Source organism: Periophthalmus magnuspinnatus, chromosome 14 (assembly GCF_009829125.3).
Source record: "Periophthalmus magnuspinnatus isolate fPerMag1 chromosome 14, fPerMag1.2.pri, whole genome shotgun sequence".
Lineage (NCBI taxonomy): Eukaryota > Metazoa > Chordata > Actinopteri > Gobiiformes > Gobiidae > Periophthalmus > Periophthalmus magnuspinnatus.
The window spans coordinates 13,893,242-13,909,524 of NC_047139.1; the positions used below are offsets into that span (position 1 = coordinate 13,893,242).

Here is a 16,283-nt window from a genome sequence, read left to right on the forward strand (position 1 = left end):
GGAGTTAGGCTATTAAAGGTCCGTCCCGCCCCCACTGCTGTTCAGGCAGGGGCGAGTGTTTAACAACGGGGCACAATAGCTGTCAATCAAACGTGTTGCTAAAGCTAGTAGTGAGCCGACCTCGAGAAGAACACGAACTGCTCTTAAGAACTATCGCTTCCTGGCTTTTTTTTTTTTTTTTGGCTTATTTTGGGGATTTTCTTGTTTCTAAAGACACTGATGGAATTTTTTTTGAATTTTTACAGAACTTGGAGTTGATTCTGTCACACAACTACCACCACCACCACCCCCAGCCCCAGATCAAGCACTACCTCCTGCTCCAGTGATGAAGCCAGTGAAGGTCTTCCTCCTCATCACAGGACAAACCTACCAGGCTCACCAGCAGATCCTGGACAAGCTGAACGCTCAGGGGTCAAAGGTCATGATTACAGATGCACAGCAGTGTGATCTCATCCTACTGTTCTGTCCAATCCTCTCGCGAGTCCGGTCTAATGTGGAGGCGGCTTTCAGAAAGATTCCTGGTTTGTTTATTTTAATTTAAATATGAGTTAAAAAAAAAAAAATCTGTCATTAAATAGACGCTCGGCTCAGGGGGGGACCAAAAGATACAGAACTCGGGGGAAGATTTGCAGTGTTTATTTACAGAGGTGAAATTTAAACAAACGAGAAACAAACGGGGAACCAGGAACAGGGCGTGAGTCGTAGTCCCGGGGCCGGGCGTGGAAGACAGAGACAGAGGCAGGACGGACTGCACCGGCAGAATGGAGCAGGGTCTGAGACGGGGAAGCGGAGAGGGTTCAGGGAGCAGGAACAGGGTGAGCGGAGCGTAGTCAGAGAAGGAGCGGACTGTACCGGCAGGGTGGAGCTGGATCAGAGGCAGGAGAGCAGAGCGGGTCCGAGGAGCGGGAGCAGGATCACTGAGGTACGCGGACGATCTGGCGCTGAGTGTCACGTCCTGGCTCCTCTTATTCCTCCCAGGTCCCCAGGTGCGGCTGATTGGGAATCTGCTCCAGGTGTGCACGGGAGGAGACAGCTCTCCGCTCCAGCTCCATGCTCAGACACGTGACCAAGGCAGGGAGGGGTAACAACAGGTGACAGGACAGAAAGGATCATGACACCCTGTTACTCAAGTTAGACTTCAATCGGAGCCTTGTTTTAACACAATCTGACCAGAAAGAACTACAATAGATGAACTGATTTGTGCTGTTAATTCCTCAAAAATAGCCTATTTAGCAATATCCATACATTGTTGAGTTAGTCGCCCCTTTCTGTTGTAAATCAAATGAACAAAACAAAATGTGAACTGATCACAGGCTCGATATTCTATCTTAAGTTTTCAGACAGATCATCTTTTGTGGCTGTTTCCTGGTGTTTGTGCAGTGTATCGTCATGGTAACTAACCCCCATCACAACACAGCTCAAAAATAACTATAACTATCACTGTGATGTGTTAACAGAAGACGCTCAAGGTAAACAAGTGGTTCTAGTTCAGATGCATCACACTCGTAAACCGGAGCAGGTGCTGAACCAGATCCAGTGGAAGGAGCAGTTCCCCATCATCATCCAGGATGTCCAGGTTCTGTACCATGAGACCCAGAATGGACTCCTCCAGTGTCCCAGGAACGAGCGGGCCCTCCACGCCCTCCAGAGCATGTTTGTTGAATTCAAGAATAAGATGGCGACTCAAAGTAACACAACCCTGTCTGAGATTATTTCAACTGTTTCTAGTTTTTGTGATGAGTGTCCTTAATGCTTTTATCATTTGAATTATTCACACAGGGTTTTTTGGCAAACGTTCCAGAGAAAAGTCATCAGATTTCAATGTAAGGCTGATCTCATTTAAACACTCCTGTGTTTACTTAACTGAAAGACTTTTTTTTTTTTTTTTCCTGTGATCAACATTTCAGACAGATTCAGTGAGTGAAAACTCAGTCTATAAAGGTATGTTTGAAATGGCCTGACTGACATTACTAATTAAGAGACTGTGGAAAACATTTTGCAGGTTTTCACGTTTCTACAATTTATACAGTTCTAAGAAATATGCTGGAAGTTTTGATAATTTTACCTCCTGTACTTTTTGTAGTATATGGAGTACTTTCAGTTTTACAATTATCCACTTTTTTACAGTTCTACTGCATCACAAACTTTCTTACATTGTTACTAAAGACTATTGTAGGTTTGCAGTAGAAGTCCATAAGTACTACCTTCACAGTATATAGTGTAAGTACATAAGTACTACCTTCACAGTATATAGTGTAAGTACATAAGTACTACCTTCACAATAAAATCACTGTAAAACTTTTTTGTTTTCCTCAATATTAAACCACTATAAAATAACAATGAGCTTTTTATTTTACAATAAAGCACTGTAAGACACTAGCAGTGAGTGACCAAGGGAAAAGCAGACTCCATATTGATCTGTTATTGATGTTTATATCTTGATTCACAGACAAAATAGCAAAATAAAAAACCCAGGATCATGTACAGTGGGTTAATACGAACATTTTAAGGTCAGAATGATGAGCCCGACAGCAGCCGTTACACAAAGGGAGGCAGAGGTTTTTCAGGAGAAATAAATTGCAACCAAAGCTCCAAAAAAAAACCCAAACTTTAATACTGCACACGTATACGTAGCTTCAGCCTTTGCAAAGTATCTACTTCTTTTAAGGCTTAAATTGCTTCTAAAATCAAATATATCCAGTCTGTTACTGATAAAATGTGGAGACACATTTACTTTATTTTCATTTACCTTGTGTATTCTCACTGAAGACAACAAAACTATGACTGAACACATGTGGAATGTAGTAAACAACAAAACAAATACTCCAAGCCGCCCTTTGCTTTGATCACTGCTTTGCACTCTCAGTTTTCCACTAATGAACCCTGACAAGGCAGAGCTGTGAAGTGAAAACCATTTCATGAAGCTCATTGACAGAAGACCAAGGGTTTACAGTGATGTCAACAAAACAAAGGGTGGCTACTTTGAGAAAAAAACATCATAAGAATTATGATGTTATATAGTTTTTTTGCCACATAATTCCACACATATTCCTTCATATATTCCGTGTGTTCAGTTTGTATTTACAATGTAGAAAGTAGTAAACACAAAGAAGAAAAACTGAATGAGAAAGTTTGACCAAATCTTTGACTGGTAGTGTATATGTGTGTCAAATTTGTGATCACTACTTAATGATGTGGGTTTTTGTTTTTGTTTTTTTCTTCTGTATTTTTCAAATGCTTTGGAAACCATCCCTAAGGGGGATGTTGTATACAGGGACGGGTTTGTAAAAATCAGTCTGACATGGTTCAATCTTCAGCCTTCAGGTGAGTAAGACATTTGTCCTTTGAGTTACATGCAGTATCTCAAAATGTGTAGGGGTATGGGGTAATCTTATAACTTTTATTCCATTCCCATTTCTGTCTTTGGAACTGTACATAATGGACACAACTGAAAGGAAATAGAAAAATCTGTGTTGAACCATTTTAATATCAAATGCATAAGTGTTTATTGCTTAATAACCTTTTGGTCCAAAGTTATTCCTCATTTACCTTATGCATTCTGATCATTTAATTATTCACCCTGATGAGTTCATACGCTAATTTCACAAAGCTACCAGCAAGTAGCATGCTAACAGTGCACTTCCTGATTCTCGGACAATAAAATGCTTTATAATTAGATGTAGACAGCAACTTTGAATTTATTCCTATTTCTGTCTTTGGATCTGCAGACAATCTACATAAAATCTGTACCAGATGAAAGAGAAACATTTAATCTGTATTATATCTATGTATTTATTCTTTTAACACAATAAACTGTAGAAGTGGACAGAGGGACGCTGTGCTGTTCTGCTCCAGACAATTGAGGTCAATCAAAGCTAGCGGTTATAGCGGCTAATTTGGAGCCAAGTTCCAAACCAAACCATAGAGCCAATCAGGAGTGAGGTTGTTAAAGGTCCATCCCGCCCCCACTGCTGTTCAGGCAGGGGCGAGTGTTTAACAACGACGGGGCACAATAGCTGTCAATCAAAAGTGTTGCTAAAGCTAGTAGTGAGCCGACCTCGAGAAGAATTTGAACTGCTCTTAAGAACTATTTTGGGGATTTTCTTGTTTCTCACGACAATGATGGAATTTGTTTTTGAATTCTTACAGAACTTGGAGTTGATTCTGTCACACAACTACCACCACCACCACCCCCAGCCCCAGATCAAGCACTACCTCCTGCTCCAGTGATGAAGCCAGTGAAGGTCTTCCTCCTCATCACAGGACAAACCTACCAGGCTCACCAGCAGATCCTGGACAAGCTGAACGCTCAGGGGTCAAAGGTCATGATTACAGATGCACAACAGTGTGATCTCATCCTACTGTTCTGTCCAATCCTGTCGCGAGTCCGGTCTGATGTGGAGGCGGCTTTCAGAAAGATTCCTGGTTTGTTTATTTTAATTTAAATATGAGTTTAAAAAAAAAAAAATCTGTCATTAAATAGACGCTCGGCTCAGGGGGGGACCAAAAGATACAGAACTCGGGGGAAGATTTACAGTGTTTATTTACAGAGGTGAAATTTAAACAAACGAGAAACAAATGGGGAACCAGGAACAGGGCGTGAGTCGTAGTCCCGGGGCCGGGCGTGGAAGACAGAGACAGAGGCAGGACGGACTGCACCGGCAGAATGGAGCAGGGTCTGAGACGGGGGAAGCGGAGAGGGTTCAGGGAGCAGGAACAGGGTGAGCGGAGCGTAGTCAGAGAAGGAGCGGACTGTACCGGCAGGGTGGAGCTGGATCAGAGGCAGGAGAGCAGAGCGGGTCCGAGGAGCGGGAGCAGGATCACTGAGGTACGCGGACGATCTGGCGCTGAGTGTCACGTCCTGGCTCCTCTTATTCCTCCCAGGTCCCCAGGTGCGGCTGATTGGGAATCTGCTCCAGGTGTGCACGGGAGGAGACAGCTCTCCGCTCCAGCTCCATGCTCAGACACGTGACCAAGGCAGGGAGGGGTAACAACAGGTGACAGGACAGAAAGGATCATGACACCCTGTTACTCAAGTTAGACTTCAATCGGAGCCTTGTTTTAACACAATCTGACCAGAAAGAACTACAATAGATGAACTGATTTGTGTAGTTAATCCCTCGAAAATAGCCTATTTAGCAATATCCATACATTGTTGAGTTAGTCGCCCCTTTCTGTTGTAAATAAAATGAACAAAACAAAATGTGAACTGATCACAGGCTCGATATTCTATCTTAAGTTGTCAGACCGATCGTCTCAAAAACTTTTGTGACTGTTTCCAGGTGTTTGTGCAGTGTATCGTCATGGTAACTAACCACTATCACAACACAGCTCAAAAATAACTATAACTATCACTGTGATGTGTTAACAGAAGACGCTCAAGGTAAACAAGTGGTTCTAGTTCAGATGCATCACACTCGTAAACCGGAGCAGGTGCTGAACCAGATCCAGTGGAAGGAGCAGTTCCCCATCATCATCCAGGATGTCCAGGTTCTGTACCATGAGACCCAGAATGGACTGCTCCAGTGTCCCAGGAACGAGCGGGCCCTCCACGCCCTCCAGAGGATGTTTGTTGAATTCAAGAATCAGATGGCGACTCAAAGTAACACAACCCTGTCTGAGATTATTTCAACTGTTTCTAGTTTTTGTGATGAGTGTCCTTAATGCTTTTATCATTTGAATTATTCACACAGGGTTTTTTGGCAAACGTTCCAGAGAGAAGTCATCAGATCTCAATGTAAGGCTGATCTCATTTAAACACTCCTGTGTTTACTTAACTGAAAGACTTTCTTTTTCTCTTTTTTTTTTCCTGTGATCAACATTTCAGACAGGCCCAGTGTCTAAATTTCCGAAGAAAAAGAGTGAAGACTCAGTCTATAAAGGTATGTTTGAAATGGCCTGACTGACATTACTAATTAAGAGACTGTGGAAAACATTTTGCAGGTTTTCACATTTCTCCAATTTATACAGTTGTAAGAAATATACTGGAAGTTTTGATACTTTCACCTCTTGCAGTATATGGAGTACTTTCAGTTTTCCAATTTTCCACACTATTGTAGGTTTGCAGTAGAAGTACATAAGTACCTTCACAATAAAATCACTGTAAAACATTTTTTTTGTTTTTTCACAATTTAACCACTATAAAATAACAATGAGCTTTTTATTTTACAATAAAGCACTGTAAGACACTAGCAGTGAGTGACCAAGGGAAAAGCAGACTCCATATTGATCTGTTATTGATGTTTATATCTTGATTCACAGACAAAATAGCAAAATAAAAAACCCAGGATCATGTACAGTGGGTTAATACGAACATTTTAAGGTCAGAATGATGAGCCCGACAGCAGCCGTTACACAAAGGGAGGCAGAGGTTTTTCAGGAGAAATAAATTGCAACCAAAGCTCCAAAAAAAAAACCCAAACTTTAATACTGCACACGTATACGTAGCTTCAGCCTTTGCAAAGTATCTACTTCTTTTAAGGCTTAAATTGCTTCTAAAATCAAATATATCCAGTCTGTTACTGATAAAATGTGGAGACACATTTACTTTATTTTCATTTACCTTGTGTATTCTCACTGAAGACAACAAAACTATGACTGAACACATGTGGAATGTAGTAAACAACAAAACAAATACTCCAAGCCGCCCTTTGCTTTGATCACTGCTTTGCACTCTCAGTTTTCCACTAATGAACCCTGACAAGGCAGAGCTGTGAAGTGAAAACCATTTCATGAAGCTCATTGACAGAAGACCAAGGGTTTACAGTGATGTCAACAAAACAAAGGGTGGCTACTTTGAGAAAAAAACATCATAAGAATTATGATGTTATATAGTTTTTTGCCACATAATTCCACACATATTCCTTCATATATTCCGTGTGTTCAGTTTGTATTTACAATGTAGAAAGTAGTAAACACAAAGAAGAAAAACTGAATGAGAAAGTTTGACCAAATCTTTGACTGGTAGTGTATATGTGTGTCAAATTTGTGATCACTACTTAATGATGTGGGTTTTTGTTTTTGTTTTTTTCTTCTGTATTTTTCAAATGCTTTGGAAACCATCCCTAAGGGGGATGTTGTATACAGGGACGGGTTTGTAAAAATCAGTCTGACATGGTTCAATCTTCAGCCTTCAGGTGAGTAAGACATTTGTCCTTTGAGTTACATGCAGTATCTCAAAATGTGTAGGGGTATGGGGTAATCTTATAACTTTTATTCCATTCCCATTTCTGTCTTTGGAACTGTACATAATGGACACAACTGAAAGGAAATAGAAAAATCTGTGTTGAACCATTTTAATATCAAATGCATAAGTGTTTATTGCTTAATAACCTTTTGGTCCAAAGTTATTCCTCATTTACCTTATGCATTCTGATCATTTAATTATTCACCCTGATGAGTTCATACGCTAATTTCACAAAGCTACCAGCAAGTAGCATGCTAACAGTGCACTTCCTGATTCTCGGACAATAAAATGCTTTATAATTAGATGTAGACAGCAACTTTGAATTTATTCCTATTTCTGTCTTTGGATCTGCAGACAATCTACATAAAATCTGTACCAGATGAAAGAGAAACATTTAATCTGTATTATATCTATGTATTTATTCTTTTAACACAATAAACTGTAGAAGTGGACAGAGGGACGCTGTGCTGTTCTGCTCCAGACAATTGAGGTCAATCAAAGCTAGCGGTTATAGCGGCTAATTTGGAGCCAAGTTCCAAACCAAACCATAGAGCCAATCAGGAGTGAGGTTGTTAAAGGTCCATCCCGCCCCCACTGCTGTTCAGGCAGGGGCGAGTGTTTAACAACGACGGGGCACAATAGCTGTCAATCAAAAGTGTTGCTAAAGCTAGTAGTGAGCCGACCTCGAGAAGAATTTGAACTGCTCTTAAGAACTATTTTGGGGATTTTCTTGTTTCTCACGACAATGATGGAATTTGTTTTTGAATTCTTACAGAACTTGGAGTTGATTCTGTCACACAACTACCACCACCACCACCCCCAGCCCCAGATCAAGCACTACCTCCTGCTCCAGTGATGAAGCCAGTGAAGGTCTTCCTCCTCATCACAGGACAAACCTACCAGGCTCACCAGCAGATCCTGGACAAGCTGAACGCTCAGGGGTCAAAGGTCATGATTACAGATGCACAACAGTGTGATCTCATCCTACTGTTCTGTCCAATCCTGTCGCGAGTCCGGTCTGATGTGGAGGCGGCTTTCAGAAAGATTCCTGGTTTGTTTATTTTAATTTAAATATGAGTTTAAAAAAAAAAAATCTGTCATTAAATAGACGCTCGGCTCAGGGGGGGACCAAAAGATACAGAACTCGGGGGAAGATTTACAGTGTTTATTTACAGAGGTGAAATTTAAACAAACGAGAAACAAATGGGGAACCAGGAACAGGGCGTGAGTCGTAGTCCCGGGGCCGGGCGTGGAAGACAGAGACAGAGGCAGGACGGACTGCACCGGCAGAATGGAGCAGGGTCTGAGACGGGGAAGCGGAGAGGGTTCAGGGAGCAGGAACAGGGTGAGCGGAGCGTAGTCAGAGAAGGAGCGGACTGTACCGGCAGGGTGGAGCTGGATCAGAGGCAGGAGAGCAGAGCGGGTCCGAGGAGCGGGAGCAGGATCACTGAGGTACGCGGACGATCTGGCGCTGAGTGTCACGTCCTGGCTCCTCTTATTCCTCCCAGGTCCCCAGGTGCGGCTGATTGGGAATCTGCTCCAGGTGTGCACGGGAGGAGACAGCTCTCCGCTCCAGCTCCATGCTCAGACACGTGACCAAGGCAGGGAGGGGTAACAACAGGTGACAGGACAGAAAGGATCATGACACCCTGTTACTCAAGTTAGACTTCAATCGGAGCCTTGTTTTAACACAATCTGACCAGAAAGAACTACAATAGATGAACTGATTTGTGTAGTTAATCCCTCGAAAATAGCCTATTTAGCAATATCCATACATTGTTGAGTTAGTCGCCCCTTTCTGTTGTAAATCAAATGAACAAAACAAAATGTGAACTGATCACAGGCTCGATATTCTATCTTAAGTTGTCAGACCGATCGTCTCAAAAACTTTTGTGACTGTTTCCAGGTGTTTGTGCAGTGTATCGTCATGGTAACTAACCACTATCACAACACAGCTCAAAAATAACTATAACTATCACTGTGATGTGTTAACAGAAGACGCTCAAGGTAAACAAGTGGTTCTAGTTCAGATGCATCACACTCGTAAACCGGAGCAGGTGCTGAACCAGATCCAGTGGAAGGAGCAGTTCCCCATCATCATCCAGGATGTCCAGGTTCTGTACCATGAGACCCAGAATGGACTGCTCCAGTGTCCCAGGAACGAGCGGGCCCTCCACGCCCTCCAGAGGATGTTTGTTGAATTCAAGAATCAGATGGCGACTCAAAGTAACACAACCCTGTCTGAGATTATTTCAACTGTTTCTAGTTTTTGTGATGAGTGTCCTTAATGCTTTTATCATTTGAATTATTCACACAGGGTTTTTTGGCAAACGTTCCAGAGAGAAGTCATCAGATCTCAATGTAAGGCTGATCTCATTTAAACACTCCTGTGTTTACTTAACTGAAAGACTTTCTTTTTCTCTTTTTTTTTTCCTGTGATCAACATTTCAGACAGGCCCAGTGTCTAAATTTCCGAAGAAAAAGAGTGAAGACTCAGTCTATAAAGGTATGTTTGAAATGGCCTGACTGACATTACTAATTAAGAGACTGTGGAAAACATTTTGCAGGTTTTCACATTTCTCCAATTTATACAGTTGTAAGAAATATACTGGAAGTTTTGATACTTTCAGCTCTTGCAGTATATGGAGTACTTTCAGTTTTCCAATTTTCCACACTATTGTAGGTTTGCAGTAGAAGTACATAAGTACCTTCACAATAAAATCACTGTAAAACATTTTTTTTGTTTTTTTCACAATTTAACCACTATAAAATAACAATGAGCTTTTTATTTTACAATAAAGCACTGTAAGACACTAGCAGTGAGTGACCAAGGGAAAAGCAGACTCCATATTGATCTGTTATTGATGTTTATATCTTGATTCACAGACAAAATAGCAAAATAAAAACCCCAGGATCACGTACAGTGGGTTAATACGAACATTTTAAGGTCAGAATGATGAGCCCGACAGCAGCCGTTACACAAAGGGAGGCAGAGGTTTTTCAGGAGAAATAAATTGCAACCAAAGCTCCAAAAAAAAAAAAAAAAACTTTAATACTGCACACGTATACGTAGCTTCAGCCTTTGCAAAGTATCTACTTCTTTTAAGGCTTAAATTGCTTCTAAAATCAAATATATCCAGTCTGTTACTGATAAAATGTGGAGACACATTTACTTTATTTTCATTTACCTTGTGCATTCTCACTGAAGACAACAAAACTATGACTGAACACATGTGGAATGTAGTAAACAACAAAACAAATACTCCAAGCCGCCCTTTGCTTTGGTCACTGCTTTGCACTCTCAGTTTTCCACTAATGAACCCTGACAAGGCAGAGCTGTGAAGTGAAAACCATTTCATGAAGCTCATTGACAGAAGACCATGGGTTTAGGAAACCAAACCATAGAGCCAATCAGGAGTGAGGTTGTTAAAGGTCCATTTCCAGGGGCGGGTGTTTAACAACGGGGCACAATAGCTGTCAGTCAAACGTGTTGCTAAAGCTAGTAGTGAGCCGACCTCGAGAAAAACATGAACTGCTCTTAAGAACTATCGCTTCCTGGATTTTTTGTTTGTTTGTTTTGGGTTTTCTTGTTTGTAACGACACTGATGGAATTTATTTTTGAATTCTTACAGAACTTGGAGTTGATTCTGTGACAGAACAACCACCACCCCCAGCCCCAGCTCAAGTGCTTGTAACAGACCCAGGTTCTGGGCCTGTTGAGCAGATTAAATGTTCCTATAAAACACAGGGAAATGAAGAGAGAGGCAACAGTGAAGTTTGCTCTTCACCACACGTCTGCCATATTTTTTAATGCAATCATGTATTTTCAGTAATCAGTTTTCCAACTGTTTCTTTTTTCACAATCATGTGATGAATATCATATAAGTTTTCACAAAATTAATTGTCCATATTGTAATGTAATGCCACTGTTCTAATCACAATGCCCTTTTTAATACTTTTACCCATGCAGCTGGACTGCTTTTTAATGTTTATTGGTTGTACCACCACTATCAAAGCTCATGAAGTGCATGGTCATACCCCATTTTCATAGATTGGCTTTTAGCTTTAGCTTGAGACATTTTACATTTTTAACTTTCTGAAACATTTACTTAAACTTTACAACTTCACAATTTTAACAATGTCAACGTCTTATGGAGCTTATTTACTAAAAACTTGAACCAACTGCACATTCAACACAAAATGGCAGTTACAGCCTCACCTTAACCCGTTTTTTTTCACGTATCTTGAAAATGCTCAAAATTCAAAAAAATTCCGTATTTACTGAATGAATTACTTCCCCACAGTTAGCTGTGTTAGTTATTTGTATTTTATGACCCACATTATGCGGTCTGTACTAGGATACCAACCTGTAAAACACAGGGAAATGAAGAGAGAGGCAACAGTAAAGTTTGCTCTTTGCCACGCTTCTGCCATATTGGAGAAGGGAGGACCTCTGACCCCACAAAACCATCTCCCCGAACAAAACGCCACCTACTGGCGTGAGGGAGTAATTACACAAAACGTAACTTCTCAAATTAAACTTTATCATTATATACCAAAAAAAAACCTTAAACATAATGTGAACACATTACTGTGTGTCACATGCTACTTCCTGCTCCAGTGATGAAGCCAGTGAAGGTCTTCCTCCTCATCACAGGACAAACCTACCAGGCTCAGCAGATCTTGGACCAGCTGAACGCTCAGGGGTCAGGGGTCATGAGTACAGATGACCCACAGCAGTGTGATCTCATCCTGCTCTTCTGTCCAATCCTGTCACAAGTCCGGTCTGATGTGGAGGCGGCTTTCAGAAAGATTCCCGGTTAGTTTTTTTTAAAATTTAAATATGACTTTTTTTAAAAATCTGTCATTAAATAGAAACAAATCTTTATGCTAATACAAATTTAGCTAGAATGTCCAGAAAAATCTTCTGTCATGATGGACACATTGGCCGTGTCTCAATTAGCTAAATGCACCTTTTGAAGGGACCCTTCGAGGTACTCCTCAAAGGTGTGGTTTCAAGCTTCCGGTCGAGAGTGTGTCCTCCTCAGTGTAGCCTCCATCTTGCTGAAGTGGAACAGGCCTAAACCAGGGACCGCACTTCCACCGCTGTCTTTAAGCGTACGATACGTACATTACGTACGTTATTTTTAGTTATTTATTATTTAATAGAAGAAAAGCCAAGGTGTCGTCCTCGCAGCCGTTTCTTTTTGTTTAGATTGAACATCAACAGGCAAATATAAGTTTCAAGGTGATTTTTTTTCTCAATTGTAGCTACTTCATAACTTTAACAAAATATACCTTGTGAAAACGTAATAACAGAGACAGAGGTAACGATATAATTTTTACATTCATAGTCTATAAAACCAGAGAACACTGATTAGTTGTACATAAAGTGGGATATTGCAGTTTAACATTTGGTATTTTGGCTAGTGGCTACACCACTTTAATAACAGTAGAGGGCACTGTTTCCCTTCTATGCTGTGCCAGTTCTTTCCATATTATTATTATAAGGTATTTTCTAGCAGTGCAGCGCTACATCAAACTAGTATCTTGATTTACTAACACGAAGGTAAATGACACGTGCCACCAGGGGACGCAGATGTATGGAATGTACTGGAACACATGAAGATTTTGTGCACGTCTCAGGATTCTCTTCTGTCCTTTCCTCAGAGTCTGTTGCTTCATTGTTCACATTACCTGTGTGAAACTCATTAAACTCTTCTCATTTTATGTTTCAGTCTCTTGGTCTTTGACACTTACAATAGAAACAAACATTCTTACATTATTCTTACTGAAATAATAATTTCTAATGATAATAATTTCTTCTTATTGTCTAGCAATAACTGCACATTCCTTTATTCCATGTAACTCCTCCTTTTTAATCATCAAACACAATGTACAGATCTTTATTCAGATTTAACAGTTTCATGTCACACTGTTGTAGATGAGGTAAACCAGTACAAACATTTGAACGTATATTGCACAGCGGACTCCATTTTCTTCTCTTTTTTGCACAGTCACGGTCCATGATGGGATATAGCAGTGCTCGAAGTCGGCATGGATGCAGGCTTCGGTTACGTCCGATCTCCGTGGAAATGCTGGAAACGCAGGGCACATTTTGTTTTGCTCGTTCATCGGGTGCATTGAAACGGGACAGCCCTTGTCACGCCGGAAATTACTTTCTGCCCTGCGACGTACACTTCCAATGGTGATTCTAAGGCCATTTTGGTGAATTGAGACACGGCCATTATCTGCCTCCTGTGTGCTTTCCCCTCCCCCACCTGTCTGAGCCTGGAGCTGGGCAGACTACCTGGCTCCTCCCGTGCGCACCTGCAGCCCATGAGCACAATTACCTCCACCTGCTGCTGAGTATAAGATGGACCAGCTCAAGACATTCGGGGCTAGATTGTCTGTTTGTCTTCCCCTTGCTCCCAGGACGGTTTAGGACCAGACACTCGGGGCCAGATCGTCCGCATGTCCTGTGCTCCAGCTCCGGTACAGTCAACCTCTTGTCTTCACCTCCTTGTATCATCTTGGGCTCCGGCTTGCTCCACGTCTCCCGCCCCAGCTCCCGCTCCTCGGACTACCCCTGCTTGGCTCTCTCTCTGGCTCCGTTCCCGGTCCCGTCCTCATCCTGGTCCTGGCCGCACCCTGTTCCTGTTCCGGCTCTCCGCGGCACGTTCCTGGACCCCGGCTCGCACCCCGCTCCCTGCTCCCTGTTGGTTTAATGAACTCTTGTCTTACTGCACAAACTGTAAATAAACACTGTAAATCTGCCCCGAGTTCTGCACTCTTTGGTCTGCCTTCCACCAGCCATTACGACATCTTCATTAATGTTGTAGAAATCCTCATCAGTGTTTTTCAGCTCTCACACCTTTACAAAACAAGATCTCTCCCAATTTAGTGTTCAAATTACCTTCACTATGACAAATCTCCTGCTAATAACCTGATTTAGGGGTTACATTGGGGAATAAAGAACCTTGCCAGCAAAGTGAATTCACAAACTCCATTCCGGCTGAATCATTCGCTTGTGGTTGGTCCAGTGGTGCAGACTCTGATCATTCATAAACTTCAGCATATTTTAGCAGAAATACACACTATTAAAAAAATTTTAAATATATTTTTGAATGTACCGATCACTGACAACTCAATTCAGAGACTGGAGGGACTGCTCTGTCTGAAGCTCTGTTACTCAGGTTAGACTTAAATTGGAGCCTTGTTTTAACACAATCTGACCAGAAAGAACTATAATAGATGAGCTGATTTGTGATGTTTAACAAATCCCTCTAAAATAATGAATGTATGATTATCTAGCAATAGCCATACATTTTTCAGTTAGTCACCCTTTCTGTTGAAAATCAAACTAACAAAACAAAATGTGATTTTCTGATCACAGGCTCCAGGAAATTCAAAGTTTAAACCGATATTCTATCTTGAGATTTAGGACAGATCATCTATAAAACCTTTGTGACTGTTTTCTGGTGTTTGTGCAGTGTATCGTCATGGTAACTAACCCCCATCACAACACAGCTCAAAAATAACTATAACTATCACTGTGATGTGTTAACAGAAGACGCTCAAGGTAAAGAAGTGGTTCTAGTTCAGATGCATCACACTCGTAAACCGGAGCAGGTGCTGAACCAGATCCAGTGGAAGGAGCAGTTCCCCATCATCATCCAGGATGTCCAGGTTCTGTACCATGAGACCCAGAATGGACTCCTCCACTGTCCCAGGAACGAGCGGGCCCTCCACGCCCTCCAGAGGACGTTTGTTGAATTCAAGAATAAGATGGCGACTCAAAGTAACACAACCCTGTCTGAGATTATTTCAACTGTTTCTAGTTTTTGTGATGAGTGTCATTTGAATTATTCACACAGGGTTTTTTGGCAAACGTTCCAGAGAAAAGTCATCAGATCTCAATGTAATGGGCTTGACACACGGGGAGCAAGTAACGACAGCGTGCAGCAACACTCATCATATGGGCTTTAAAATTGAACACACGGGCAGCAACAAACTACAGCGACTAGCGGCAGCTTGTCATGTCACGCTCTGTTCCAGAGCGGATTGCGAGCCTCCTACACATCTGATTGGCTGTTTATTTGGAGGGAATTTAGAGGCTGCAATAACGGTAGATGGGAAAAAGACGCTAAAATTAAATCTCAGAAAGGTTGTTAAAGGTCCATCCCGCCCCCACTGCTGTTCAGGCAGGGGCGGCTGCTTAACAACGGGGCACAATAGCTGTCAATCAAAAGTGTTGCTAAAGCTAGTAGTGAGCCGACCTCGAGAAGAATTTGAACTGCTCTTAAGAACTATCGCTTCCTGGCTTTTTTGTTTGTTTGTTTTGGGTTTTCTTGTTTCTAACGACACTGATGGAATTTGTTTTTTGAATTTTTACAGAAATTGGAGTTGATTCTGTGACACAACAACCACCAACCCCAGCCCCAGATCAAGGTCTACTTCCTGCTCCAGTGATGAAGCCAGTGAAGGTCTTCCTCCTCATCATCACAGGACAAACCTACCAGGCTCACCAGCAGATCCTGGACAAGCTGAACGCTCAGGGGTCAAAGGTCATGATTACAGATGCACAGCAGTGTGATCTCATCCTACTGTTCTGTCCAATCCTGTCACAAGTCCAGTATGAAGTTGAGGCGGCTTTCAGAAAGATTCCAGGTTTGTTTATTTTAATTTAAATATGAGTTTTAAAAAATCTGACCTTATATATTTAAAAAAAAATGCTTATGCTAGTATAAATTTAGCTAGAAAGTCCAGAAAAATCTTCATTAATGTTGTAGAAATCCTCATCAGTGTTTTTCAGCCCTCACACCTTTACAAAACAAGATCTCATCAATTTAGTGTTCAAATTGCCTTCACTATGACAAATCTCCTGCTAATAACCTGATTTAGGGTTTACATTGGGGAATAAAGATAAATTTGCCAGAAAAGTGAATTCACAAACTCCATTCCGGCTGAATCGTTCGCTTGTGATTGGTCCAGTGGTGCAGACACTGATCAGTCATAAACTTCAGCATATTTTAGCAGAAATACAGACTATTAAAAAAATAAAACTAATATTTTTGAATGTACCGATAACTGACAA

General features: G+C 41.5%; 1 protein-coding gene across 5 annotated transcripts in view; it reads left to right on the forward strand.

The window, feature by feature from the left end:
- LOC117381165 (uncharacterized) overlaps positions 1 to 16,283 on the forward strand; it is a 63,109-nt gene that overhangs the window by 45,784 nt on the left and 1,042 nt on the right. For 3 of the 5 annotated variants that reach the window (XM_055226539.1, XM_055226542.1, XM_055226540.1), the window contains one exon: positions 15,584 to 15,856. In XM_055226539.1, coding sequence (XP_055082514.1) covers positions 15,584 to 15,856 — 273 coding nt within the window. Of the gene's footprint in view, positions 1 to 245; positions 522 to 1,457; positions 1,689 to 1,779; positions 1,824 to 5,827; positions 5,883 to 7,961; positions 8,238 to 9,181; positions 9,413 to 9,503; positions 9,548 to 9,637; positions 9,693 to 10,818; positions 11,217 to 15,583; positions 15,857 to 16,283 lie in introns of those variants that run through there. The other 2 variants (XM_055226544.1, XM_055226545.1) reach the window with 2 other exon arrangements.